The 24,531-nt window shown below is 43.5% G+C and overlaps 1 protein-coding gene across 1 annotated transcript in view; it reads left to right on the plus strand.

The window, feature by feature from the left end:
• Positions 1-24,531, plus strand: part of LOC143144012 (uncharacterized) — a 294,077-nt gene extending 269,546 nt beyond the window's left edge. The window contains exons 3-8 of the mRNA XM_076305937.1: positions 2,798-2,923; positions 3,967-4,077; positions 4,798-4,984; positions 15,750-15,931; positions 23,067-23,307; positions 24,146-24,531. Coding sequence (XP_076162052.1) covers positions 2,798-2,923; positions 3,967-4,077; positions 4,798-4,984; positions 15,750-15,931; positions 23,067-23,307; positions 24,146-24,393 — 1,095 coding nt within the window. The 3' untranslated portion in view covers positions 24,394-24,531. The remainder of the gene's footprint in view (positions 1-2,797; positions 2,924-3,966; positions 4,078-4,797; positions 4,985-15,749; positions 15,932-23,066; positions 23,308-24,145) is intronic.

Raw genomic sequence — 24,531 nt, forward strand, 5'->3', positions numbered from 1 at the left:
GGTTGAAAGTGCCGCTTTCCAGCGGTCTGTGCATCGAGGAATTAATTGGACCGAGATCGTGCTCGATGGCGGCGCTATGTTCGCTTCGGCGCGTATTACGACGATCGTGCACCTCGGAATCATCGTCGAACGCGACCAGACGAAAGATGACTCGTTTCAACGAAAAAGCGTCATTGTTGGTAAACGAACGCTTTCGAAGTTTCATCGAAAAAGTTGGTCGCGTTGTTAAACGTCGAATTATCGATGAAATTTTTCGCGTTGTTTCATCGTTTCTGCGAAGGATACCTTTTCGAAAGATACTTTTTTTAAATATTTTTGAGTAATGGAAACGCTTCTCGCGGTGATGCAATTTTTGTTCCTTTATTATAATTGGATTTTTTTACGCCTCGAAGAGAGACGCAAACTTTAATCACCGGTGTTATCGATGCGTCTCGTTTAATATTCTCAATTGCACCGATTGCATGTTCAAATTATTTCAATTCCACGTCGCTTGAATAATTTTTATAATTTTGAATTTTTCACGCTTCGCAGAGATGTGAACTTTAATCGTCGGTGTTATCGACGTGTCTTATTTAATATTCGCAATTGCACCGATTGTATCTTCGGACGAAAGTTGCGGTTAAAGCGAACGTAAATATAAATAATTGCACGATCGGAGACAAGCGGTACCAAACTGGTCTCCGTGGATTTAACGAAGTGGAAAGTATGGTGGTGATTTTTACTCTCGTTAAGAAGCGGATATTATTAACTCGTGTTCGTCGATGCAAATCAATTTCCGTGTTGCCGTATCGATCTGTCGTCACTGCTACGCGGAATGTTCGATTCTTTTGTTTTGTAAAAGGATGAGTTTTTCAAGTAGCTCGCAAAACGAATCCAACGAAATCGTTAATTCGTTGTAACTTTCGTTATCACCGTTCGCTTGGAAAATCGTACTCGACGTACGTACCTTCGGTACTTTTGTACAAATTTTACTCGGTCGATCGCATTCATCGACCGTGTGCAAATAAACGAAATCCGACACTCGGTCTGCGACTTCGTATTTCGTTCGTTCGAAATGGAAAATCCTGAATTTCGCACGTACGACTTCTCTGATAAGAACCGCGATGCGTCACGCGGTACGTGACTCTTAACAGCGTCGGATGTGCGCCTCTCGTTTATTTCTTTCCACGTTCAACCAACCTCGAGTATAATCCAAACAGACGGTAATTGATTCGGAATTTTTTATGAATGCGCTCCGATGTCGCAACCTGTTACGCGAGTGACGAAATTCTCATTGAAAGATATTGATCGACGTCGAAATCGAATCATCGCTGCGCGATTGTTGCGCATTTTTTAAACAATTTCGTCCGTACGGCCCTGAACGCGTCGCGAGCGAAAACTACATCGACGAAGAAACTTTACGATTCCCGAATGTTCGCCAATGATTCGCAACGAACGATCGTTCGATCGACGATCGCGATCGTCGAGTTCGTTGCGCGAAGAGGATTACCCGGTGTCTTCCTTTGAACGAGAATGCACCGTGACGTCCGATCGTCTCGGATCCGCTCGATGGTATAATGCAGCGGTCTAACGAGAAACTAAATAGAGAATTGCATAACGCGAAGATGGTTCGCGCCATTGTCTTCGATAAGAGCTTAATTGCGCGTTTCGCGCGAAGGATGCACCGAACTCGAATATCGGGAGTGGAAAATTGAAATTCGTTCGCGGCGTTGCGTCGAGAGAAATTTCATTCACGAAACAAGCCAACGAGTTCATCGTTCGCCAATTTTCACGCTGCAACGCTCGACGTTGAATATCTTCGTCGATCGACGAGTACGTCGATGTCTCTTCCCGAAAATGCAATCTCGAGCACGCGCGTGCACGTCGAACACTTGCGCGTTCAAACAATTCGCGAAAATTCGCGTCGAGTCGAATATTTTTAGCGCGAGCGATCGTAAAAATCCGCGGACATAAATTCAACGTTAACTGGACATTCATGATTGTAAACCGCGCGATCGTACAAAGGGCTCGCGCGAATATAAAAAAGTAGTGGGAGAGCGGAAAAGAATGAAAAGATGCGAGAGGGCCGAGCAAACAGCGAGGCAAACCCGTTTGCGGGCCTCGTCGAAAAGATCGAGCGTGTTTCGCGCGTTTCGATTTCGAACGACACGGGGAGACCTAGTTTTCGAGCGAGAACACGAGAAACGAAATTCTTGGGCTTTCCGAACGTTTTCGAAAAGGGAGAGAATTCAACGAACGGGACCGGTCGTCTCGAAATTGAACAGAACGAATAAAAAACGAGTTCGGTGTAAACGAATTCCACGAACGATAAATACTTTCGTAATTCGATACTCTTCGAGGTACGAGGAGTGTTGTCGCGTTTCGATGGAACAATATTTATTTTCAAATGAAAAATTGTTCCCGTTATCGACGAGCGTTTAACGAAACGCGCGCAACGTCGAACGAATCGTACGACACTTTTCTACGTGTTCTCCAGTGGAACTGTAAACAGATTTTCTTTCGTTTTGCGTCAAACTCGTTTTTCCATTTGTCGCGCGTCGTCTCGAGTTCACCGGGTTAGCGTTATCGTCAGGATTCGTGCCGAGTACGTCGATAATACGAATTACTTTCCTTCCTGAAGTGACAAAAGAGATCGTCGTGAAATTAAACGAACCGAAATATACGAGAACGAGTCGCTACTTGGCATTACCGACACGAGGGAGATTGCATTTTACGAAACACGAATTCCAATTCCGCGTGAATTGCACGTGCGAATGTGTTTACGAAACGAACGTACGTATAATGTTAATTTGCACAGGTGCTCGAGGAGTCGGACACATCGTCGGAGATAAGTTGCCGGAAGGACGCTCTGAACCTTGAAAACGGTGACTTCAAAACGTCCATCGAGAAGGCGATCACGAAATTACCGAGGATACAACACTTGGTAAGCGTATGTTTTTTTTTTTTGACCTCGAATAAAATTTAACCCTTTGATCCTTCGACGAAATCGACGGAAAAGATCGGTCCTGTACATTGGTATTTATCGTGCGTGAACACCGAGTCTGGCAACGATGCTATTAACCACGCATTGAAATCACCATGACAAGATCGACCGCTCGTGTCATCGTTATCGAATCGTTCTCTATCACTTGGCGAATTAATAATTAAATTTTATTCGGTGAATCGAAAATCTATCTCAAATGACCCATTATCTTGCGGTATTTCAATAGTATCGTTTGAAAATATTATTTTATAATATCCTAACGGTACTATTTTCGAATATTACAGTATTTTAAGAGTATCGTGCAGCCCGTCTCGAGAACGCGTCCTTGGTCGATAATTGATTTTAATCGTCGAAAGTTACGCGTTCCAATGATCGGTTCGTTACGAATCCTCCTTTTGGACGATTGCACGAAAGCTGAAGCAACTCCCCGCGCGACTTTGATCAACATACGAACGATCACTCTTGCGGATAAATAACATCGTGGCCGTTGATCGGGTACGGGTTTGATATATCGACGCGGAGAGTCTTTTCTCGGGGCAATAACGGTTGATAAAATTATTTTTCGAAACGAACGTGAAAAATGGCCGCGTCCCGGAGTTATTACTCTTCGCGCGAAAAAAAAATTTCCGCCACCGATAAATCAAATCTCGCGCGACCTTGTTGTTATTTATCTCGCAAATTCGCCAACACATTCTTCATCATCACCGGGGTATCGTTACACTCGGCTGTCGCGGTCACGGAAAGACGCGAAGGACTCTTTCCAGCGTGTGACGTGCGAAACATCGTTCAGAAGTAGTCATCCGCGCGTAAGAATAATCCTCGCCGCGGATACGAAATTTTTGCGCATATTTTTCAGCCGCGGAACATCAAAGAATGTCTCTCTCGCTCTTTCTGTTTGCTCCGCGAGCAGATTTATTCGTGAGGCGTTTTTAAATAATTATCGTTCGCGAGTGTGAGCGCCGTTTTATTTTTTCTGTTGTCAGTGTCACGAAGCGGAGAAGCCTCCGCCTCCGTCGTCGCAAGAATCCAGATGGGAGTTTCCTAGAGATAAGCTTAGGTTACAGACGGTCCTCGGGCAAGGAAACTTTGGCCAGGTAAGGCATTATATTCAGCTTCGAACGGAACCTGAAACACCGAGTCCCCGTGGCATCGTGACCGCGCGATAATAAATCGTTGGACGTTAACGCGAAACGTTCGGCGCTCGACCGCCAATTCTATGTCCCACGGAACGAGCCTCGACGTTCACGACGAACACGATCAACGTAGCGTTTCGTGTTTCGAAAAGATGGCTCCGCTTCCACGAGAAGCCTACCGTACAAAAATCAATTCACTTTTATCGGTGACAAAGTTTCGATACCGTTCGTCACGTAAGCGAATTTAACCGCACTCGATCGAACGAGCTCCGTCTCTCGAACGTTTTTAACATTCTTGGAATCCTTTCAGCGTACATTCCCAACGAGATTAAATAAAAGTAATTACGTAATCGATCATCTACCACGGATAATACGCGAACGCACGGTTTCTTACGTAACGATTCTCGGAACGTTATTCAATGTTTTGTTTGAAAAGCGATTCCAAAATATTTGAACTCGTACGTCGTTCGATGAAATCTCAATTAAGGCGAGGAGAAACGTGTTTCTCCTCACCGCGGAAATTCTTGTCGGATAATGCGAATTTATTACATAATTTCGCACGTCGGTATACGTCGTTTAATATCGCACGGTAGCGTGACTCCTTTCGGACGTAAAGGTCGTAGCTAACAATTAAAATCGTATTACACAGTTATACTTACGTCTCATTTTTCTATCGTTAAGGTCTGGAAGGCTGAAGCTGACGACCTGACCGGTCATCAAGGAACAACTCGATTAGTGGCCGTCAAAACAGTCAAAGAAGGTGCTTCCGAGCGAGAAAAGGAGGATCTGGTTCGAGAACTCGAAATCATGCAACAACTCGGCAGCCATCCCAACGTTGTTACACTTCTCGGCTGTTGCACCGAGCAAGGTGAGTTTCGCCAACATTTCCATATACAGATACCGTGGTTCTGTTTCGCTAATTTACGAATTCACCGTTTTTCCAGTAACTCGTGTATTATCGACTCGTGTCTACAAAATTTTCTTAGCTACACTGCCTAAACTCTACAATTAAACGAGTTCGTCGAAACTCGTAAAAATCAGTAAAAATATGATGTTACCGTATTGAATACATAAATTAAAATTTGTCATTGTATCAATCTTTACGAACTTTCCAATTTTTTTCGTATAATTTATATATCGCGAACGTTACTTTTTTTTTCAAGAGAGCAATTATTCCGATTTTCATTTAAATACAATTCGTTTCTTTCATTTTCGAAAATTGGTTAGTGTTTTTCCATTCTGTAGAAATCTCGTAACTGCCCAATTGTTACGGTCTAAATAATCTATTACTATTCGATTCGGTCCGGTTCCGTGATTCACGAATTCTTCGTTAAGAGACATCTGGTACGTAAATTTCCCACCGTTGTAGATTCATCCTTTTTGCATCCGCGGCCGAGACATCTTCTTTATGACCGAATGCGCGAATCACTTATCTCCGACCTTGCCTGCACGGGCACTAACGACGTAAAACTTTACAAAAACTAGTAGTGGTCGCTCTTTCGCTGGGAACGCGCAGATTGCGCGGTTCAACGATTAAGTAATCAAGCCTTGTAGAGGAGGTTCCGCGTTTGTTTAAAAAACGGCGTCGAACGTGTCGTGACTGTGATTTACCTTCTCGAAAATATTTTTTTCTCGTAAAAACAACGCCGTCGTTCGTTTCCTCCTTAGTGTCCAAATCGACGAGCTCCGTGTCTCGAGATCTCTCGAACGTGTTCGATTCCTCGGTAATTCTCCAGTAATAAATTTACAATTGTCGAGAGTCTCGCAAAAAACGGCTGGAAAACGGATTCAAAATTCCTTTGTATTCGTCAACGCGATTAGTTTCGTTCGAATGAATTTCCTAACGGTACATTTTCAATCGACGACAGTTGCAAAAAGACAGACGAAAGACAGATTCGTAATCACTTTGTACTCGTTTTGTCCAGATCGATAAGTCTCGCGTTTGTAATTCCTAGGTAATTTTCTAAGAAAAAATTTGAAATTCTCGAGAGTCTCTCAAAGACAGCTGACAGACGGATTCGTAATTTCTTTGTATTCTTTTTATCCGAATCGACGAGTGTCTCGATGTGTCTTGAACGATTTCAATTCTCCGATAATTCCCTAGCGATAAATTGTCAATTGTCGAGAGTCGTACAAAGACGCTGAAAGGCAGATTCGTAATTTCTTTGTATTCGTTTTGTCCACGTTGATGAGTTTCGTGCCCCGAGGTCTCGTGGACACTATCGATTCCTCGATAATTTCATAAGAAAAAGTTTGGAATTCTTGAGATTCTTACAACGACAGCTGACAGACGGATTCAAAATTCCTTTGTATTCGTTTTCAACTCGAAGAGTTTCTCCGAAGAGACCCTGCCATATAAACAATCATCCTATTCAGTATGCCCATAAAACGAATAGCAATGACTCGTTGCAAACGCAATTACTTCTCAAATTGAGCTTATCTCTCGACAAGCTGATATATCTTTAATTATTTACGATTCCATGTTTTCGACGACCGTTTACAGATTGTATCGTCGCGGACCGCGGCGTAATGCATATTGAAGTCATCGTTAGGGTATCGCGAGGGAAGCATTCTTTGTCATTGAGTCAGCGTTGCTCGTACCTTTTTTTTTTTATTTTCGTTCGATCGCTGCAAACCGCCACCGTAATCATTTTTACACGTGCGGTGCCATTGTTTTGCAAATAAAAGGAAGATCGATCGTTTTCTCGGAGGAGATGGCTGTTTACGTGCCATCGAGCTGCCGGGTAATTGAGCAATAGACATAATAGACTTGGACAAAGTCGAAACGGACAGATTAACGAGTTCTACGCAGTTCGTTGTCGGGGATAACGATTCGACTAATCGTTAAAATAGTTGAAACGCGATTTTTCTTCCACAATGGAATCTCTAAGGATTTATGTTTATTCGTCACGAGATCACCGTGTGTCTCGCGTTTGCTGAATGCATTTCACGAAAGATTAATTGAATATAGACCCATTCTGCGAATGTTTAGGTGCGATAAAAATGAGATTGTATTAATGTTACCGGCATGGGGTGAAATTCGCATCAACGTGACGAAGAAGCATGAAATCGACATAGATTGCGAACGTCTCTTCTCATCAGTGTCCTCGTTTCATTTTTAGCGGCCTTTGCAGCATCGATGTTTGGAATTTCGCATTACTTGTACAACTTGGTGCATTTTATTTGTTCAATGACAAATCGTCCTACCGTTCGACTCGAGATAAAGTTTAGAAAATATCGTTTTAATTTTCCGCAACAGGTTACGCTTCTTCTGTAAACGATGGGAAAGTTCCACCGCAGTACGATCATTTTTACCAAAGTTATTCACTCTTTGGCAACCAGTAATCAAATATCAATATTTCGTTAGGAAAGTAAGAATACTTCGAAGATACTTTCTTAGTTCTAAATTGTCAAGACTTCATTCTTTTTTTTTTATATTCACAGTTTACTCAAATTCTCCATCGATAATTTGTACGACTACCGTTAATTTTTCGAATTTCTATATAGTATATTCTCTGCGTCTCTTGTTCGTACTCTTCGAGATTGTTTAGTAAATTTTCGCATGCGTCGGCGCATTCCAATTCACACGTACCGTTTATCGGGCATCCTCGCTTCGAATTGCATCGACAAAGCGCAAAATGAAAAGAAGGCTATTATGCAACGTTAAATGTGGAAATGTTGTATGCTAAATAACGGTATACAAAGTGTCCGTAATTATCCCCTGGTTAATTGCAAACAGTGGATTCCCAACAATGAAACATGTCGAGAAAAGACAATTAAACAATTACATCTCCATTCGTCGTTAATTATCATTTAACGTGATACAAGGCGGAATCGATAAATTGACGGTTTGTTTTCGCGTCTTCGATTAACAACTCGCAACTGGTAATTTGTACGTTTGAAATTACGTCGAAAAATCTAATTAGAGGCGATTGTGCAGTTAGATGAAAACATCTGTTCCAATACCGATAACGTTATTCAGCGCCGCGTAATAAAATATTCCAATTCATCTTTTAAATTCAAACTACAAATTTATCAGTGCTCGACAATTTCGATTGTCTCTTGAGGAAAAACCTCGACGGGAACAGACTGTGTCAACGTTGAATCTTTCGGTCAAAATAAATTTTGAAAATTGCTCGCAAAAGTCGGAAAAAGTATGAAAACATGTTCAGCTGCTTCGATGCGATAAAAATGTTACCAATAATAATCGAAGCCTTACGAAGAAACGACAATATTTACGCATTCTTGTTCGTGTCTTCGATAATCAACTCCACTTGCAATAACTTTAACATTCCGGTACAACCTTGATTAACCGAAATGCGATACCGATGTGCACTGATGCACCAATTGTACCTATTCTTCGAACATTCGACGCTTTTGTTTCGATTCCCAACGATCGATTGTATGAAAAATTCGTTTACGAGAAATATCTCCCAATATTATTTCCTTCGATCGACGTTCCACCCACGCACGGATTGCTCATAGATTTCTAGAGCGTAGCAGAGAGACTGAGAGAAACTCGAAGGGTGGTAAATTTCTAGAAGTTTCTTAACCCTTTGCACTCGAAGCTTTTCTGCTACCAGAAACTAGCATCTCGATAAAAATCTTCGAATCGTGTAATTAATTTAAAACATTTTCATTTCAACATTTCGTATACGCATATTTACATCTTACAACAAAAGAGTGATTGAATTTTAATTTCAATTCGAAACCCCGATGGTTTTCCGAATTGGAGAACGTACACCGAATTAAGTGGCGTTCGAGAATCGTCTCTCGAGTGGAAAGGGTTAAATCCCAAAACTTTTCGCCAAACAACGATCTCTGGTCGCGTCGCGTACAATTGTACGTTTCGTCACACGGACACAGTTTGCCATTAACGACAAATCTGTGCTTGAGACATCAAAACTCCGACGAGACAATCTGCAGTTTTAGTCGTGCCGGACTTGAAGGGGGAGGCCCATTATACGTCTTTCGTTCCAGGCTCGTCGGTATCGTCGCTCTCATCGTATAAATTTCCATACGCGTCCCCACGGCGACGATCCTCATGGCACAATACGTCTATTAAGCCGGGGAAATGATCGTTCCTACGGGGTTGAGGGAGAGAATACCGGTATCGATACGATCGGTCCACGGTCGATCTGAATTTGACGTCGCGGCGGCCTTCCCCCGATATTTATGCGTGCGCTATTCGTTTTCGCGATTGTATGCTAATGCGCGGCGAACTCGTCTAGCAATAACATGAAATTTAATCCTTCTACGCGGCGAGAGTTTTTCGAAACATCCACGAAAGGAAAAAAGAATCATCCGGCGTTCCGCGTCTCGTAAGAAACGCCGGGGCTCGGTGTGGTTTGCGAGTTTTCCCTCACAATGGCGCGTAACTTTTCTGGTAGCCTCGCAGATTTCTTCGATAAGAGCCGCGGATTGCATTGTACCATCGGCCGCTGAAACGAGAATGGACCGTTTAAATTTGTCGCTGGGAGAGACGGGGCGAGCACAAAGAACGTTTCAAACTTTCAATTGACAGCCCCGACGTGCTACGAAAGTGTTGCACAAACGTTGATACTTCATTGTCAAACGTGCGGAGAATTTGATCAAATCGTCGAGGAGGAGTTCAGAGAACATTCTTATTTTTTTTTTGTAATTTTTCAATCGAATTATACTTTCACGCTGACAACAAATCGGGTGAAAAAAATTGAAAGCAGATGGTTAATTCGTCGACGATTAAGATTCGTGTAAAAACTTCGAATTTGGAGTCTCAATACAGGGTGTTTCACATCGTTAGAAAAGTTATTATTTATGTGTCGAAGGCACGGAAAATTGAATAAAATTGTAGGGGAGGAGTTTTCGGAAGCTTCGTTCCTCCCCTTTTGTAATCTTTAACCGAATTATACTTCCACGCTGGCAACGGATAGGAAAAAAATTGAAATTCATAGAATCGTTGGAATAATTTGTCGACGATTAAGGTCCGCCTTCGGCGCATCTTCTCGAAGGACTCTCGACTTCGTTCGGCTCGCATAGAAGAAAAAACACGGCCGCGAGGACCACCACGCAAGATTTACGGCATCTGAATCCCTGGCCCTCTTCCACCCCGTATTTATCGTTCGAGCCACGGTGGGCGCGTTCGAATTCCTCTCGAGAGACGTTTTCGTCCTTTGACGCCCGACTCTCGTCAAAGGATGCCCTCTCGCGCCCTTCCTGACGACTACCGCTCTTCGAAATAAAAAATCCTGAGCCTCGTCGAAGGTCGAGCGTTTTTAACGCGTTCACCGGTGTCGTTCTCCTGGAAAACCGTCCGCCAGACGATGCTTGTAATTTTATTTAAACTTCTCCACCAACGTGTCTACCAATTTCATTTGAACCGAGTATCGAGAACAGTCGGTACGAGCGTATTACTATTCGTAAACGTTTCGATCTTCGGTTTAGCTCTTCACCGTGATCGCGTATTGAAAATACAACGAAAAGAATTACACTCTGCACTAATTTAATATACAATTCTAACGTACACTAAAATTCCATACAATTCTTACAATTGAACCAATTGGACGTCCACGATGCAGAAGATATTCGCGAATATTCCGAATCAATAAATACTCGTACCAGTTTTCTCACTCTATTCGGTTCTTCGATGTCCGAACATCGATCGCAATTTTACATTTCGTGCGATATTTGTAATTATCCGGAGTCTCTTCCGAGAATCATCCTGTTGCAATTATGCGACACGCGGTAGCGAACGTGTCGATAACGTACGCACCACGTTGCACCGACGTCCCGAGGAATTTCGTTCCTCTTTTCCACGAAGGTGTGCGAAAAGAAAACGAGCAACGAGAATTACTCCGTTCCGCGCACAGAAGCGTCAAAATGATCGCTCGACGCTCGTTCCGTCGCCTCGTTCCACGGGGACGGTTAAAAATGAATTCACGAAGCCGAAAATCTCCTCTCGGAGCCGCTCGGAACCGCTCGGTCCTCTAGGAGTAACCTCGGCCACGACGCGTCTCTCTTTTCCCCATTCTTTCGTTTCTTTGCGTTTCTTTGAGGTCTAATCGAGGCCCGGCTTATTTATTCGCGCGTGAAGAAATTCCTGGACGCTTTAGCGCGCGTATGAATTAGGGTTGAACATTAAGGGCCGGCTCCCCGGCCGTATCTTTTGATCCCGCGACGGCGCGCCGTCCCGCGTATTGCGATCTCCTCCTCCCCGCCATAAACTATCGCGCGTGGCGATCATTATACGCGGGCCACCGGTTATCGATGACAAATTTCACCGATCCGCTCGAACATAGCGGCGCATCGTTCATTCGACGTGTTTCTGTTCGTTGCCACGCATATTCTGCTCGGCCAGGTGCAACGCGCGAATTTCTTCGCCGTTCGACGACTCCTCGAACGAGCCAATCTATCGTATCGTTTTGCATAAATAATTCGAATATACCACGGGCCGTCCACGAGGTCGACGCTCGGTTGACACCGAGTGCGAGTTCCCACGAATACCGTAGCTTTCGTTCGTAACCCCATTGATCGAGGATCACGACCTACGGGAAGTGTCCGCTCCCACTTTCGGCTCCATTTTATTACGTTCAACGCACCATTTTATCAGGAATACGATCTTCGGTGTGGTTGGAAATTTCTTTCGCGAGAGGTCAAGGTCGTCTCGACTTTATCGAATGACATATCTTTGAATTCAAAGAATCACGAACGATGTCAAGACGAATTTAAGAAACTACTGTACTATGACCTTGAGATGACCTTGAATTCAGAAATTTAGATTCGATTGGAAACGTTCGTATGGAAAATTATTTGGAAATGAAACGAGAAGTTCATTAACAGTGACCTTGACCTTGCATCGATGAAAATACTGTTTGGAAATGTTTAATACGCGAACGTGTAGTCGACCGAAAGCTGAGTAAAAAATGTCGGGATACGTTCTGTATACATAATAATTATTAATTAATAATACGTAAAACAGAAATAATATCGCTCGAAGTATGTACAACACTTGTACGTATTCGCTCGAAATTAATGTAGGTGTATCCACGAATGAAGTACGGAATAGAAGAATACTTACGAGAAAAGAAATTTATCCAGTTGCACGCAACATTAGAATGTTTATCGATAGAGTGTGTAGAAACGGAAGTCGAGAAGGATAATTCATCCGACGATGAATTTGTCTCGTTGGAATTCATGAATTCCGCTTTCCTGAAAGGAGAAACCACGGGAGCGAAGAAAATTAACCGAGCAACGTTGTTCTCTGAAATTCAAAGCAAAGCGTGGTAGCTGCGAACGCTCGCGCGCGTCCATTAGCGTTGTTTTACAGACGAAACTAATGAAATGATAATGCGATACACGCCAGCGGCACCGTACGTTTACTTTCAGCGCGTACTTCTCCCACGGAATTGTCATATTCTCGGAAAGAGGTGCGTTATTTTATCAAACCGACCGTTCGCGTTTCAAACGGCCAATAATTCCGAGAAAAGACGGAGTCGCGAGCACGCGCGAACCCCGCAAGATCCCATCCTCACGTTTTATGTTAAAAAGCTCGAGCATCGTCGGCGCGAAAAACCGAGAGAGAAGAAGAAGAAGAAGAAGAAGATGAAGAAGAAGAAGAAAAAGAAGAACTCGTAGGAGGATATTATGCATTTATACATTCACGCTTCGTTCGGTGTTAAATAATAGTATTCGAACGCCCACTGTCGCGTGTATCGAGTTAAACAACTCGGAAGCTCTTGTTTCGTCTCGTGACATAATGTTTCGTCCGAATCGAATAATTGCGCGCAACGAAAACTGGTTCTCGATGAGAACGATCCCACGTAAGACCAAATTGCCTGTCCGAATCTTCGTTGCCCGATTCGCGGGAATTTGAACGGAAAAATGACAATTTACAAACACCATCGAAATAATTTATCGAAATAAGATCTCCTTCGCGCAGCTTCGAGGCTGTCGCAGCATCCGACGGCGAACAGTTACCTACTAATTATGAAAATTAAATTGCTACGTAACGATTCCCGCGCAAACAGCAGGTAGCTTTGCTTTTCTCGTTCCGAAGGCACGAATTATAGAAAACTGGTAGTTACAAATACACGCGCAGTAATTGCAAGCAATCAAAGAAATTAATTGTCCAACAAGTAGATACCCATCTCCGTTGGATTATGCAAAGGAGTACCGTGCACACGTGCTCCGTTCCTGGCAATTACTTATAATTATTCACTTACACCTAATGCATCGGAAACGATACATCAATGCACGCAGTTCCGAGGTATCGTGTCTCCGCGATGTCGTTTAGGGTTCGAACCGCGTACACTTTGTCAAAAAATTCATCGTTTCGCGACATCTTCGTCCGTGAAACCGTGAGACCGCGGAGACTCGCGACTTTGGACGCGAGAGAACGACCCCCTGACTCGTGGAACTCGATACAACACGATCCCGGATTCGTCGGACCCGACATACCTGACCTTGTACACGTGGAACCTAATACGGGCGACGTGAAACTTATGGCACTCGATAGGGGCTCTGCACTCGCGGGATACCATCGAGTACGGCACCAGACCCGTCGGACCGAGCAGTGACTATTCCAGACTCGTGGAACCCAATACAGACGATTCCAGGCTCGTGGAACCCAATACAGACGACTCCAGACACGTGAAACCCAATACAGACGATTCCAGACTCGTGGAACCCAATAGAGACAAATTCTAAAGAGTCGTGGAACACAATAGAGACAAACTCTAGAGAATCCTGGACACCCAACAGAGACAAACTCTAGGGAGTCGTGGAACCCAATATAGACGATCGTGAGATCCGATACAAATTTATGGACTCCCAGAAACTCAAGATGACCAATACTTTCGAAGATTGAATCAAATCGAAAGGTCACCGAGGACTCAAAGATTTCGAGAATCTCTGATTCGTCAGGACCTCAGACACCAGACTATAGAAGTCTCATAGAGCCTAAGAATCTAGAGATCCTAATTAACCATTTACTATTATTACCTAACATCATTATTCTTATTACTATTTATTTTACGAAAACTTCGAATATCGATAATACCAAAGATACGTATATTCAGAATTAGTAAATACTGAATTTAATTCGTACGTGATCGGTGAATTCGATTCGAACATTCATTTCGTTCAATAGACGTTGATAATCGATTGAACGTCTTGAAGAAGCCACCCTTGGACAAATTAATCGAATAATTTTGTTCCCAAGCCTCCTTGGATTATATTTCGTGCAATGTTCAAACGTCTACTGCGAACAAAGTATAAGTATTCAAGAGTCTCAGGATTCTCAATGGTCCGAGCGACCTCACTTTGTCACGATCGCCTACGTCGGACCCCACAAGTTCGTAGTCGTCGGCGTCCGGCTCTTTGAAGTCGCAATTTTCTATATTTGTACCTAGTTTTTCTGCCGGCTATGGAGCACATTGTGTGCACTTAGTCGTATCTAGAACGCGGCTGCTTTCCATTTATAGTGGACGCCGGTGCTTTCCGGGTCGCATATAGCCACAGAGTGTACACCAGAACAATGCCAAAGAATTTTATGCGCTATACGTTGGCGTTGATAATCAACTCCGCGGTTTTTTGGGAAACTCGAGGATTATATTTCACATACGGAATGCGGGAATTAATCTTGTACGGGGAGACGGATTATTTTTCTCGTTATCGGAAAGCCCTGAATAAATCTCGATTTAATATTCACGACTGTATGTTATCGTTTAGGAATCTCGAGACAGATAATCGTGCAGATTGCATCCGATAGGAAGGAAAGCGAGGAAAGCGTGTCATCTTTCTCGTTACTTTTCTTCGGTCAAGTCTAACAAATGATAATCACGTCGTCGTTTAAAAGCTCGAAATCTTTTCGATTTTCGGATCGTTCTTTCGTGTCTTTACATTTTCTCGTTACACGTTAACAGAGAATTTTAACGCTACGCGAAACGATAAAAATAATTTCATACCACGCTAATTAACGTTCTTACTCAACAACCTCGCTCGTAACTTTAATATCCGATCGCTGAAAAGTTCCAAAATCTTCCACGATAAGAAAACACCACGAATCGATGAATAATCTTGGAATTAATTTTAAACGTATCCCGTTTCGTATCTTCGTGCTACGTGGGGATGATATTGTGACAGAATATATGTATTCGTTTTTCCAAAGATAAAGGCGTTACCTCGAAAAATAATTCTCTTCTATTCACGGAAAGAAGTTAAAGCTCGTTGTCGTTCGTATTATGCTGGATCGCTGTATGTTTTAACGCGCGAATAAATATTTGGACGCGCCGCGGGCCCGGCGGGTAAAGAACGAGACGACCGGAAGAAAGAAATGCTTCTTAACAAACCGAAGTTATTAGAGTCCGGTAATGCTAGCCTAATATGAAAGTTACGAGCTCGCGGAGCCAGCAAAAGCGGGGCCATAAGTTACAATCAACCGGATACTACCCACGGGGGCCCGAAAGTGCTCCGGTTAAATTACTTTAAGGGCCTCCCAACTGGTACGGCCCTTCGTATTCTCGCCATGTGGTCCTCTAATCCTTTGCACGCTTCTTCTCCGCTGTCCGTGGTTAATGCCGATCAAACTGTAATTTCACGATACTTTCGGGCCACGGTCGGTTTGAAATTAATTATGCAATCGTGCTTGTTTGCAGAGCCTCATTATCTCATACTCGAGTACGTGATGTACGGGAAACTGTTGGCCTATCTGCGCGATCATCGCACCAGGCAGGATTTCTACAATTTCAGCGAGGACTCGGCAGCACTGACGTCCAGAGATCTCACTGTTTTCGGATACTGCGTGGCGAGAGGAATGGAGTATCTGGCATCAAAGAAGGTCAGTCTGAACGTTTTCCTTTCCTCGTGTCTAAGCGTGTACGTTTTTCCCGTGTTGCGGCGAGAAGAAAATACGGGTATTTAAATCACGCTAGTTCGGTACGCGTCTCGCGACGAAAGATGTAACGCTTCGCGCGTGCTTGACAAAGTTTATCGGAGAAACAGGAACACCGCGGAACGAGGAAACGCGGCTGTTAAATCTTCTTGCGTAAATTCTTTTACGTCAGCCACCACGAACGGTGTACGAAATATTTTAAATCAACACCGTACTTAACCGTGCCTCGATCAATTTTACGAGACCTCTCGGTGTCGCCACGAAGTTTATCACGATTTTCGTATCCTCGCGTGTTCGACCAATCTTCCCGTTCGAGCCGAAACGAAACGACCGTCGTCTATTTATTGCGACATTATATCGAGGAATTGCCCCCGATGTTGCTACTTCGTATCGGGTCGAACCTGTTCTTAATTCTTCTCGACTCTGGATTGGTTCGTAAATCATGACCGACGAGAGAAAAGAGAGACTCGAGTGTTCGATGAAATTTGTCCTCCCGGTTACGGAACCGTCGCTACTCGACGAGAGTAGAAAAAAGAGATTTTTTAATATTTTCGGTACCCACCGCGAAAATTACTTCAAATATCGAAACGATACGTAGAACAATTTTTTCTAAAAAATTGCGGTTGTTTCGGGACTAACTTCACTGTAAATATATGATTCTCGTCTTCTTTGAAGGAATCGTGTACTTCAGACCATTTTTTTTCTGAAAGTTTGCGGTTGTTTCAGGACTAATTTCACTGTAAATACATGATTCTCGTCTTCTTTGAAGGAATCGTGTACTTCGGAACAATTTTTTCTAAAAAATTGCGGTTGTTTCAGGACTAATTTCACTGTAAATATATGGTTCTCGTCTTCTTTGAAGGTGTACTTCCCGAAAGAAAAGTAAATCTATCGTTCTCCGTTAGATATCGCGGTTGAGAGCGAAAAAGTCACGGTTTGACAAACAGGTTGTCAATGATATTTGTATCTCAAATATTTTCTCAACGTCGTAAAGACGTGACGAACGAGAGAGGAGTATTTTGTCACGGGAGTTTGTGTCACTGGGCTAAAATATGGTCCGTGTTTTGGCCGAGAGCGACGAATTCGTGAACATTTGTTCGACCACCTCGCGAGCGGCTGTCCAAAAGACGATAAACTTACATTAGCGGGAACACGCAAAGACGTTTGTATCGATTAAACGGTGCCTTTTGTCCGTGTTTGAAGAAAAATAACGGCGCGCGTTTAGTAACACAACCATTTTGGCACGGTCCCTTTGAAAACTAGTTTCGCGGAATGCTTTTTGTCCGTGGCACGCGTGACGAATTGAATTTCGTCCCCGAGAAACAAATTTTAAACGACTCTGTTAATTTATTCGATGTTTCGGTCGTGAATGCGTTTGACGGTATTTATTAACGAATATGACGAATATTAAGGCTCGAGACCTCGTGACATTTAATCGCTAGTTCCGTGGGAACAGACTGCTAAGAAGTTGGAACAAAAATTCTATCCTCGTCGTTGTTTGGGATAGAAAACCCTAAATTATTGCAATTTCTGCAAAAGAATCCGATAAATCGTACGGAAAAATTCTCGAAACGATAATGCGTTTAGTTTGCGTGTAATAAAATCGTGAACGTAATATCGAGACAAACGTTACTCGGTGATTTCAATGCGTGGTAGATATCATCGTTGAAAGTTTCGTGTCGTTATTAGAGAAAAGCTTCGAACACCATTATCGTTATTCGTGTGTATTATGCATGAAACGTATAATCTAAATATTTAGTTTTTTGTGAAATTTTTCTTTAAAATACATTTTTAACCGATACCGAAATTATTCGAAACATCGAATTTTTTGCGGAGAACTTTCTCATAATTATACATCGTTTGTTTAACTCGGAGAAACTAGGAACGCCGGTGGACAAACTCGAATAGACACGAAAACGAACAGAAGAGAAAGAATCGAGTTTTTATTCGGTTTTCGAAATTTTGAAAGCACGAATTGTGCCGCTCGAAGCCGATAGCGGGGAAATGCAAATTTCCAACTTCGCAACTATAAATTTTCGGTTCTCGTCACGCGTTTCGTACGAAGAACGTAAAATAAATATTTTTATGCACCTCGCGATTCTTTAATGGACTTTTTTTTCCCAACTGATAATACCAGCACTGCTGACGTTGGATGACAGTCGATGTCATAAATTTTTCCATTTCTTCGCAATGTTGTTTTAATGTTTCTGCGTCTACACGAGCAGAATTTACATTCCGCCGTCATTGGATACTTAACTGACAATACGAGAAAGAGGGTGTACAATTTTTTTCAATGGATACGAACACGAGCCGTTAAGTACGACGAAACAAAAGAGCAACGCTGCTTTTCGAGTACCAAGAGTGTCTGGGAGTGCAACGTCGAACATAGTCACGCGGGAGAAACGTTTCTCATTGCGAGACCAATAATTGAAGTAATATTCGCGAAGGTGATCCTTCGATTAGCGGGATTTCGCAAGGACGAGCACCAAATAAACCGTTCGTAATTATTATTCCTCGAATGTCGAATTACCGACGTTCGCGTAATCGTTTCGAGGAATTACCGCGCGAAAGCTAATTTTCCGAAGTTAGTGGACAATAATTACCCATTGGGAGGAAAACAATAATATCCACTCCGGTCTGAGGAACATCAAGGTCCCTCTTCGCTCGACGAATACGAGGAACGTGCTCGAAACATCGAGTCACTGTAAACGGTTCACATCGATCGCAGAAGTTCGACAGGTGGCATCGAAATGAAATAAAACACAAATATCGATATCGAGACACGTCGAGTTTTCGATACGTGTCGTCCGTTTAGACAGGATTGATGATTTTTCAGGGCGTAGAACGCGAGAAGGTGAAAAAATGTGTAGCTAACGTAGCTACATTCTAAACAGCCGATATGTATCTTCTTCATTTCCATAATTCAACCGACTGCCTCGAGTTTTGTACGAGTCATCGTTTCCTTAATCCTTTCCAGAACGACTTTCTTCGCCGAAGCATTAGAATAACAAATCGTGATCTTGTCTGCAGTCCGCGACGTAAAAGTTCCACTCTATTAAAATTCAATTCGTTGTAAAAGAAGAACTACGATTCACTCGCTTTACAAGTAGCCAGTAGGCATCTCTTCTAACTCGTTCTTGCTTCTTCTTGTAAATGTTGCGTCGATCTATTTTCGTTGTTGAAATTCTTAGGCAATCGGATTATATAAGAGTGGGGGGCGGGGGCAAAGTTGTAAATATCGTTACCAATGAACGTTTTAATTATCGCTGGAAGATACGTTTCACCTGTACTTTGTATACCAGGCTCGGAGTTCTTGGATTAAATGTCAATGATCTTAACGATCGGTAGCTGTGGCCGATTACAAAATTATGAATGAAAAATCGTCGAGCGCGTTCGTTTTACACGCGTAGCCAGAAGGCATCTCTTCTAACTCGTTTCCACTTCGAGCAGAAACTGTTCCAGCAGCATCTTGTTGTAAATATTGCGTCAGCCTGTTCGTATACTTGAAATTATTAAGTAATCGGATTATATAAGAGGGGACAGTGTTGCGGGTACTCGTACGGATAAACGTTCCAATTATCGTTGGAAGACACATTTCGTCCACACGTTGTATACGAGGCTCGGTGTTCTTGTATATTAAATTTCAATGGTCGCGGGCGATCGGTAGCAGGCCGTGGCCGATTACAAAATTAAGAATGGAAAATAGTTAAGCATCATCGTCGACCGGTTATGATTCGCGAAGAGGTGTGCGCACTCGAGAGGCTCGAGGCGTCAAGCAGCGGGAACGAAGTCTCGATTGGAATCAGTATTCTGTACTCTTCGTTGGAAGGACGACTTAAGAGCAACCGAGTCAGGATGTCGATTTCAATCAAAGATTATATACGACTTCGTAGAAATACCTCTCGAGGCCGATACACATTGTACGGTTAATTGAAAATGGAAGCCACGGGTGATACACGGGCGAGATGAGATCGGTGAAACGAGGTATCGAAACATTGGGTTTCGTTGTTTAAAAGAATGCGCGACACGGTCATTACTCGATACGGTGTAACAATGGGGTGTACGTTTCGAGATCGTTGCTAGAGACTAAAAACATTGACGTTTAATATTGCAGGAGAACCTATTAAATCGTGTGCTTTATCGTTTGCTTTCATATCACAGGGGGTTTCAGAATTATCGATACGAGTTTGAACGACTGCTACAACTCGAACAAACTTAACGGATACCAGAGTGTTTTTTTTTTTTTTTTTTTTTTAAATACAAAATTACATTCCTGATATACCATTTGTACAATTTAATGTTCTGTTCTTTGAACTATACTTATCGACCGACGGAAAATCGTATAGTAATTCTAACAGTTGTAAAGAATATTGTCTGCAAGCACACAAGAGAAGTTTTTCCCTGATCTAGCGGACGTTTAAACACGCGTGTCTTTAAATAATATTTCTTCGGCTACCTATGTGTAGTGATTACGTATTGTCGTCACGTATACGAAAATATCTAATTATCCACGGTGGCGAGGAAATGGCTGACACGAACGAACGTAGTGAATCTTCTCTCCACGAGTAATATTTAAGGCGATGATTTCAGTTAGTAGCGCATCAGAAATGATAGAAATATCGATTACGCAACTTCTTCAAATATCGATGCTGTGTTCCTTTTGACAGACACTATTAAATTAATAATACGTTTGACGGTATACTGCGTCGATGCATGCCAATCGCTATGTAATTTTGCTTCTAAAATACACAATTTTCCTCTGTCTCTGCTATCCGCAACATTGTAACAATTGTACAAAAAGTACCGCAAATGCGAAAACATATTATTTAAAAAATACCAGTACCACTTACCAACATATAAAGTCCTTTGAAAAACAAAATTATTGCGAACCAACACCGAAGTTCTTTATCAATTTGTTTATTCTTCAATCGCGCACATTTTTCAACGAGGTTCGTTCGCAACTCGTCTGAACGACAAAAGAAGATAACACGAATTCAATTGATTCCTCAAAACAAGCGAGGAACTGTTATTAAAACAAAGAAGACGTACGCGCAAACTTTTTCCTTTCCCTCGACCGAACGAAAACAACGATTTAAAAACAACAAAAATACGAACGTCTGTTCAATTTCTTCGTCGTTGATAAACGACACTTTTTACAGAGTTCTCGACGATCCGCTAATATTTATTAGAACGATTTTTTTTTCTTTTCGATGAAGACGTTTCGATATTGTCCGTACGAGAGAGACGTCAGCTTTTTCACTTTTCAAAATAAACGTCTCGCTTTTTTTTTCTCGAGCGGGGTTACTCGAACGCGTCGCGGCGCATCGAACGTGTTAACAACTCGGTGTGCAAAGCGTGGCTGGTTTCGAGCGGTAAAGCATATTTTTGTTCGCGCGAAACGCTGACGAGCGCGCAAAAACACGAGCGCGTAGAAACGACAAATGGATCCGCGCGCGTTCGAGTTCTTTTTCTCGTTCATCCGTACCACGGTGTTCGTACCGCACCGCCGATAAATCTAGAAGATGAAGTCATTAAAGAAACGGCAAAGACGTATGTATATCCAGTTCGCCTTGACATTGAGTTGCGCGGTTCATTAGCATCGGCCGCGGACGAGTTCGGTCTCCGATTTTCCGAGCGGCTTGCACGCGGCGAATTAACATTTTTCTACCGCGCTGGTCGGGACACTGTTTCATTTGGGAACAGGTTCCTAACAACCGCGGTGTTACCGGTAGAAAGTATGATAAATTATTTTCGTGCCCGTGGCGCGCTGGAATTTTGATTAAATTATACAGAAACGCCCGGTTCGGTAGCGAAACGCGCTGCTTTACCGAGTAGCGCCATGTTTATTCGTCCCGATACGGGAAAAACCGCCTTCGTCCACGATTCCAGAAAATTGCAGACGCTGCCCCACCGAACTGTACGCGTAACGGTACAAATTCCAAGTTTAATGAAATGCAACAACGGTGGACGAAATTTTATTTTAATTACTGTAAAACCGTCGAGTGAAAAATTCATAACGCAACCGGTTCTCGTATTACAAGTCCGTGAGCATGCACCGCTTCGGAGATTTGAACGCGTGGCGATACCGTCGCTGAGCTCGATATTACAAGCGGTGTAAAGGTTCTTTGGTTTTTAGCGAAAATTCAACCAAACTACTTCCCCTCTTACAATAATTAATAACGAATACTACGACACGATGAATATCGCTCGACAGTGGCGGTAGATTGCCAAGGGTTTGCGAAAAAATTCCATCTCTCTCAATTCTTCGAACGGAAACTGAAAAATTGTTACATCTTACGAAAGGAATACCTACGAACTGTACAAGAAAAAAACATTGAAAATAATAACCCAGCCAATTCTTCCACAATAAAATCGCGAAGTGACAACTCTCCACTCGACAAAAGACCAAACGTCTCTACTTTGGAGACTTCAACGCGCGGTGATTCTATCCTCGGAAACCCGTAAGAACTTGTAAGAACGTAACTAGAACTTAAACACGTAAGAACGTTACGTAGAATTCGGCCATTTTCGTTGAAAGTCGAGCTCGTGGAATGGTCTCCTCTCGCGGGGTAACGATCAAGCTGTAACCCGGCGAGGGTCGTATCCCCGATCGGGCAACAATTAAATTTCAGAGCCACGTAAATTCTCGGTTGGCCACGTCGAGGGGGTAGAGTAAATCAAGTTCGGCTTCCGCGGCGGGACCAACGGTGCGCGACGATAAACACGCGATAAATCAGCCGCGTAATAAATAATAACAAGCAGTAACGCCGCGGTGCCGCCGTGTTACGAAGCGTCGGGCACGGATTCCGCCGCGCGCCATAAAATTCGACTCGTAAATATCGCGAATGAACGAGACGAGCACCGAACGAGGGAGCACGAAGGTCGAGGGTTTCTTGCTCGCGCGAAGGGACCCCGGGTCCCGGGGATACAATTTCGCGCGTCCTGTCACGCGACACTGCGTGATGCGGTTGCGTAACAGGACGTCCACCTGCGGTCGCGCCGCGAGAAAGCGCGAGGAGGGGTGAGGAGGAGAAAAAAGAAAAAAATGTATGGGATCAACCTGTGCTGCTCGGTTTCGCAGATCATCCACCGTGATCTCGCCGCGAGGAACGTGTTGGTGGACCACAACAAGCTGTGCAAGATCGCGGACTTTGGCATGTCCAGATTCGCGAACGAGGACGGAGAGGTGATCGAGACGAGACACGGGAGGAACGCATTGCCCATCAGGTGGATGGCACCGGAGTCCTTAATTTACTCTCTCTTCACCACCAAGACCGACGTATGGAGCTTCGGGATCTTGATGTGGGAGATCGTCACCCTAGGTACGTTTCACATTTTTCCGTTCTATTCTATTCGCGCTCGATGTATTTCGATCATTATTATTCCGCAATCTCGGTTCTTTTTTGGTAACTGTGACAATACACGCGAGAGGTAGAATATGCGGTGTTTTTGTTTTGGGAAGAAACTATTGAACGTGGAAAGACTGTCGGAAATTGAAACGAGCAATCGGTGAATAAGACGTCGTATCGTCGCAGGTATTCTTCTGCTTTGCGATCGTTCGTTGGGATACTTTCCTCGATGTATCGCGTGGAAAATGAATTCAAAGAAGGTTGATTTATCGACTCATCGTTCGTGAACATTTATCATTGCAACATGTATTCGCAACTTAACCGATCGTTGTTCGAGATTCGAAAATATCTCTGTCCGCCTCGGTCTCGACTAAACGTGAAATAAACGAACGGTACCGTATTCCTGTTGGTGGGACAGTGAACAATTAATTCAAAAGAGACCGATTTATAGATCTTCCTTGAACATTTATCAATGCAACATATATTCGCAACTTAACCGATCGTTGTTCGAGATTCGAAAATATCATTCCCCGCCTCGGTCACGACTGAACGTGAAACGGACCGCGGGTACCGTGTTCCTGTTGATGCGACAGTGAGCAATTAATTCAAAAGAGACCGATTTATGGATCTATCTCGAACGTTTATCATCGCAACATATATTCGAAACTTGACCGATCGTTGTTCGAGATTCGAAAATAACATCTCTCTCTCACTGGCCGAGTCTCGACCGAACACGAAATAGATCTTCGATACGATATTCCTCGTTGCGTCCAGGCTGTCGGCGCGATGGTGAAAAATTCTGTGTCCACAGGTTCGACACCGTACCCGGACATGACGGCACGGGAAGTCATGCGGAACGTGCAGAACGGTTATCGGCTGGAGAGGCCTTCGCACTGCCGAAGCGAGCTGTTCAGGGTGATATCCCGATGCTGGCACGCCGATCCAGACCGCAGGCCGGAATTTCAAACGCTGAGGAGGGATCTGGCGCAGCTGCTCGAGGACAACATGAACGGACACTACGTAGACCTCGAGAGCTTCGCCTCCGAGTGCACCGACTGAGAAACTCGCACCCAGAGATCCTACGGGAATCGTCTCGCGGACCCTCGGTTGATCATCCACGTCTACGGAGAACCGAGAGTCCACCCCACGATCGATCGAACGATCGATCGATCGATCGATCGACGAACAAGCGGATGA

Source organism: Ptiloglossa arizonensis, chromosome 3 (assembly GCF_051014685.1).
Source record: "Ptiloglossa arizonensis isolate GNS036 chromosome 3, iyPtiAriz1_principal, whole genome shotgun sequence".
NCBI classification, from domain to species: domain Eukaryota; kingdom Metazoa; phylum Arthropoda; class Insecta; order Hymenoptera; family Colletidae; genus Ptiloglossa; species Ptiloglossa arizonensis.